The 5,628-nt window shown below is 35.0% G+C and overlaps 1 protein-coding gene across 1 annotated transcript; it reads left to right on the forward strand.

Annotated features, from left to right (window-relative positions):
* Nucleotides 1-2,611, forward strand: LOC119986956 (ribonuclease 1-like). Its single transcript, XM_038831645.1, has 7 exons — nucleotides 1-91; nucleotides 360-583; nucleotides 1,059-1,112; nucleotides 1,180-1,399; nucleotides 1,497-1,689; nucleotides 1,879-1,903; nucleotides 2,519-2,611. Exons 1-7 carry the CDS (start codon nucleotides 1-3, stop codon nucleotides 2,609-2,611), a joined length of 900 nt encoding a protein of 299 aa, XP_038687573.1.
* The last annotated feature ends 3,017 nt before the right edge of the window (nucleotides 2,612-5,628 follow it).

Raw genomic sequence — 5,628 nt, forward strand, 5'->3', positions numbered from 1 at the left:
ATGGAAAAATCTTATAAGAAACGACAAACCTACTTTGGGATCCGCAGGCGCCGGCCTCAAATTACCAACCGCCAGGCTAGCGTTCTCTTAGGTTTGTTTCTTATTATTGTTTGTTTTCCTCTTTCCCGGTGATGAATCTCCATTAATGGACATACATGTCGATGACTACAAAGTTCTTGTTCATTTAATAAAAAAGAGTTTACAATGGATGAGTTTTTATAAGAACTCATGATCAATGTTCAAAATAACAGTGCAGCAGTAGCATTTCTGTGCGGCTCAAGCATTGATGGGGAGACAATATTCAGCTAGTAACATACTAATCATGTTCATTCTTGTGATTCTGATAAGTGTTTTTGCAGCTAAATCAAATGCCAAACCAGAAGGTCCATTTGATTTCTACAGGATTTCCCTTCAGTGGCCCGAATCATATTGCAATCATATCGGTGTCGTTTGTCAATTGCCAATCTTATCGTATTTTACGATTCATGGTGTTTGGCCACAGTACAATCCTGATATTCCGGTGCCTGCTTTTAACAAAAGTGGATGCAATACCATCCAACCCACACCCTCAGATGCTATCACGGTAAGTATATAGTGTGTGTAATACATAATATATACTTTATAGTGAATTATATATGTTAGTTTCTGATGTAGAACATGTTGCAGAAAGGTTTTTACATATTTTTGATCACCAAAAATTCAAAATTGTCTACTTTGTGCGTGAAACTTGGCGGGTTGACTTAAAATGTCGATTCTCAGTGCCCCCAACTTTTTGGCCACATTATGCCTTACAGGGCTCCAAATTATTGTTTCTCTCATTTTAGGAATATTCCGTTTCTATTATATCTTTTTAATTAGAAGTATGTTTCGTCGATTCTGACTTGTTTCATATTATCAGTAGTAGCAATTTATTAGCCCAACCCGATTTTGTTATTTTGGCATGTTTGTTGATTTTTAGAGTTTCCTTGTTTTTGTTTAAATAGGACTGTAAATTGTCAGGCTAAGTAATCTTCAAAAAAAATAGTTTTACTCTACGTTTTTAGAGTTTATTTTTCTAGGATATTGACGCAGCTTGTACGTTAGGTCCGTTCCGTTCTGCCCGTTTTGCGTTAGTTTTGTTCTTGTGTCTTCCTTAGTATGTAATTAACTCCGTTTATTTGTCTGATTTGGTGCGAGCAGACAGCATTATTAGATTCAGCTTCAATTCTATCAGATATGACAACATATTGGCCAAATATCAAAAAGTACACTAAAGCAGTCCAAAACCTCAAGTTCTGGCAAAACGAATGGCAGAAACATGGAATGTGTTTTGCATACCCAGATCAACCAATATTATTCTTCCAGACTGCGTTAAACTATATAAAGCATCATAATTTCCTAGAAATCCTTCGCAAGAGTGGTAAAAAACATGCTTTTGAACTGCATTCTTATATATAACTGATATGATATATATATATATATATATCTCAATGGTTTTTTCCCCATTTTTGAAACAGTGCCTTCTATTGTTGCACATAATGATAAAGATTATGATCGAAATGATATAGCAAACGCGATAACAAATTCGACAGGAGTATCTCCAGAAATTCTCTGCAACAGAGATGCTCAAAAGAGAGACCAATTACTGGAGATTCGTATATGTTTTTATCGAAGCAATACGCTTATGGATTGTCCACAGCAGTTTCTTGGGTGTTTAGCATCTGATCTCAAAATACGTTTTCCTGCTCCTACACTATTCACACAAAGTCTAGATGGAGTATGCATTCAATAAAGCAACAATCTCTCCAACAAAGGAAGTGAAAGAAAAAAAAAATAAAGTTCAAGATGCTAAAAATGACGTTGTAACTAATATATGTGAACCCTACTTTCTTTTTACAGGGAACTCGCGGTCATAACCTTCCCGGTATGCATTAGGTAAACTCATGAACCTGTCTACAAATCACTTGTGCCAGACAAACATGTGGAAAATCCATGTACGGATTCAGAATAAGAATCAAGCGCACAATTTCCGAAGATGACATGATCTCTCCTAACCGTTAGGTTAGAATTTGATTCCTAAAAGGTTAACCATTAGCTTGGAAGTACATCGAATACAAAATGAAGAAAATAAATATTTTGAACCACTAAGTGGTGGTCGAGTTGGTCATGGATGTATTCTTCAAATTGAGAGATTCAAGATCAACTTTTCACACGACTTGTCAAGGTACTTGAGAAGAGTCGTGCATTTCAGGGGGTTTACATAGGTCTACTGTCCATGATTCTCTCATTTTTTTTAAAAAAATACATATTTTCAATATTGTTTTCCCTCCTATAGACTGATCTAGCTAGTTGTATAACTACTCTGATTATTATAATTAAAAGCATATGTAATGGTTTGCAGTTAAAAAAATAATTTCTACATGAAAAGGTTAACAAATGAATGGACAAACAGTTTTACCGTTAATTTCAGTCTGTAAAATGTTGCAATCACTGGAACTCAAGCAAGTGTCAAGCCTCCAATCCAATTTTTAATTTATAGAGAAAACTTGGACTCCCTGGTTTTCAAGGTTTACAAATAGTGAATATAAAGGTGCGTTTGGTAGAGAGCATCGTTGACATATTGGGAGTTTAACCTCCTCTTGATTCAATCCAGTAGGAAAGACAGAGATTATAATAACTAATTCACAACACCAAATAATTAGAGAATAATCCAAATCATAAGCAAACAATCAGGTAAGAACAAAAATAAAAGGAAACAGAGATTTATAGTGGTTCACCCGATCGATTTGATCTCACAAGGTATGTCTACTTTGTTGTAATGCTTCACTAGATCAATAATCACGAGTATAAACACCAAGAACTCTCACCCAACAAGGGCTGGACGCACTCTCTCTCTCACTATTTTAGATAAATAAAACAACCCTAAAGCTGCCTTAAATATGATTCTTAGGTTAGCAGTGTTTCGACAGCTTTCCCCACTGCAGCACTTCTACCAATTCTTTTGAACAATCCTTGTCCAGGCACCAAAGTCTCCTCTCTATATACCCGTCCGGACAGCCCAGCTCTTGCCAGTATAAACACTTCATGCTTCAGGACATGACCGACTTTTTGATCAAATCCAACAATCTCCACCTTGATCAAAAAATTCCATAGCCTTCGCTATAACACTTTCTTCACCAACGGTCACAGCTCTCTACACCGAGAATCATAATATCCACCATAAAAAGCATAGCACTCCACTCAAAATTCACCATTCCAATATTTTACGTTTGGCTTCATGTTGAAAAAACCTGCAAAAAAATTATGGTGCAACCCCCATGTTTGGTTTTTCTGGGAGTTCCTCAGCCCTCGACATACCAACCTTCAGGCCACATTCTCTTATATTTTAATACCTAATGACATATTACTGGACATACATGTCAATAACTACCTACAAAGGCATTGACCATTTAATCAAAAAGAGTTCTGAAACAAACAAATATAATGTGAAGAAAGTTCTTGACCATTTAATCAAAAATAGTTTTCGAAACAAAAAAATCATGTGAAGATATTGCCTTTCTTTTATAAGAGCTCATGATCAATGTCTGCAGCAAGCAAGATTAATGGGGAGACAATCTCCAGCTGGTAACATAAAAATCGCCTTCATTCTTGTGATTGTGATAAGTGTTTTTGCATCAAACACAAATGCCCAACCACAAGGTCCATTTGATTTCTACAGGATTTCCCTTCAATGGCCTGAATCATATTGCAATCATATCAGAGTTGTGTGTCAAAAGCCAATCATAACAAATTTTACGATTCATGGTGTTTGACCACAGTACAATCCTGATACTCCAGTGCCTGCTTTCAATAAAAGTGTCCAACCTACAACCCCAGATGCCATCACAATGAGTATATATATGGGTGTGTATACTTTCATGGTGAGTCACAACAGTGGTAAAAACATGCTTTTGAACTGCATTCTTGTGGAGACTCTTATATATATATATATATATATTAATTCACTGATATGTCAATGGTTTTTTTTTTTTGCCCCTTCTGAAACAGTGGCTTCCACATTGTTGCACATAATGATAAAATTTATGACCGAAATGACATAGCAAATGCGATAAGAAATTCGACAGGAGTATCTCCAGATATTCTCTGCAACAAAGATGCTCTAAAAAGAGAACAATTACTGGAGATTCATATATGTTTTTATGGAAACAATACACTCATGGACTGTCCACAGCGGTTTCCTGGGTGTTTAGCATCTCATCACCAAATACGTTTTCCTGCTCCTAACACCATTCATATGAAGTCTAGATGGAGTATTTATGACTCTAAAGTGCAATACCTCTTTTTCTTATTTTGTTGTTTTGTTTTCGAGTTAAATTTGTGCATTTTACGTTGTTTTTGTTTACTTCTCAGCTGCTTACTGGACCCTAGAGATGGCTTTGGAGTAGATTGATGGTTTTTAGCCCAAGAAAGATCAAAATTAGAGCTGGAATTTGCTGTTCTAGTCAGTGTTTCAAAATACATGTTCGACTGGTCGGTTGAACCAGTTCAACCAAAACCGAAGCGGTCATCGACATGATTTAATAAATATCTGTGAAATATCGGTTTGACCGGCCCGTTCTCGGTATGAATATTGATTGTTCGGTTTGAAATTTTTAAAATTGAGAAATTATCAGTAAAAAATAAATAAGTAAAAAAAAAACTAAAACAGTAAAAGTTGAACTTAATTGAGATTTAAATTGTTTTGTTGGACTTGAACGTTATAATTTATATGGTTATATTGGACTTTCTTATAAGGATATTTGTTAATTTGAGATTGAGTTTGGTAATAATGTGTTTAATTTGAGATTGAGAAGGTTATTATTATGTTTATTACTTTTTATTTGAATGGATTTTAATTTATAGTATATTTCTAATTTTTCTTGTATTTTTCTGATAATTTACAGATTTTTTATAAATTATTATGAATTTTCACAATCTTAAATTAATTAAATTAAACCGGTCAATCAGTCAAACCCGTTGGGTTTGTTGCCATTGACCTAATCAACATGATTCCAAATCCGATTTTTAAAACATTAGTTCTAGTCAGTCCACTTCCGAAGAGCACCAAAAGTTACATGGAATAACTTTGTGTCGGGCCATATACCAATATACCATTGGAAAGATAGGAAATCTAGTTAAAAGAAATGAACTTCATAATTTGAGCAAATGCTTCGACATGTGGTGGAGGACCAGATGTGTGAAGAAAATAAAAGACATAAGAAATTTTTTTAAAAAAAATATTCAAAACCTAATGGAGACGAGAGAGGAGCCATACAAAAGGCTTGTAGTCGTAAGTGAGATTCAAGGGAAATAGAAGGGTCAGAATTGATAAAGTCCCTCTACTTTTTAAAATGGGTCAACTGAGCCCTTTAATTTTTTTCGTGTCAAAGAAGCCCCTCTACTTTAAACAGTGGACCACGTTAGGCCTTCCGTCCCAATTTCCAGCAAACAACATTCTTAGCCCTGGTTCTATTTGTCTGATTTGGTGCTAGAAGACAACATTCTTAGCTCCGCTTTATTGGATATGACTATATATGGGTCCAATATAAACAAAACAAATACAAAAACTACAAATTCTCGCGACACAAATGGAAGAAACATGGAATATGG

This window comes from Tripterygium wilfordii, chromosome 20 (genome assembly GCF_013401445.1).
Source record: "Tripterygium wilfordii isolate XIE 37 chromosome 20, ASM1340144v1, whole genome shotgun sequence".
Taxonomy (NCBI): domain Eukaryota; kingdom Viridiplantae; phylum Streptophyta; class Magnoliopsida; order Celastrales; family Celastraceae; genus Tripterygium; species Tripterygium wilfordii.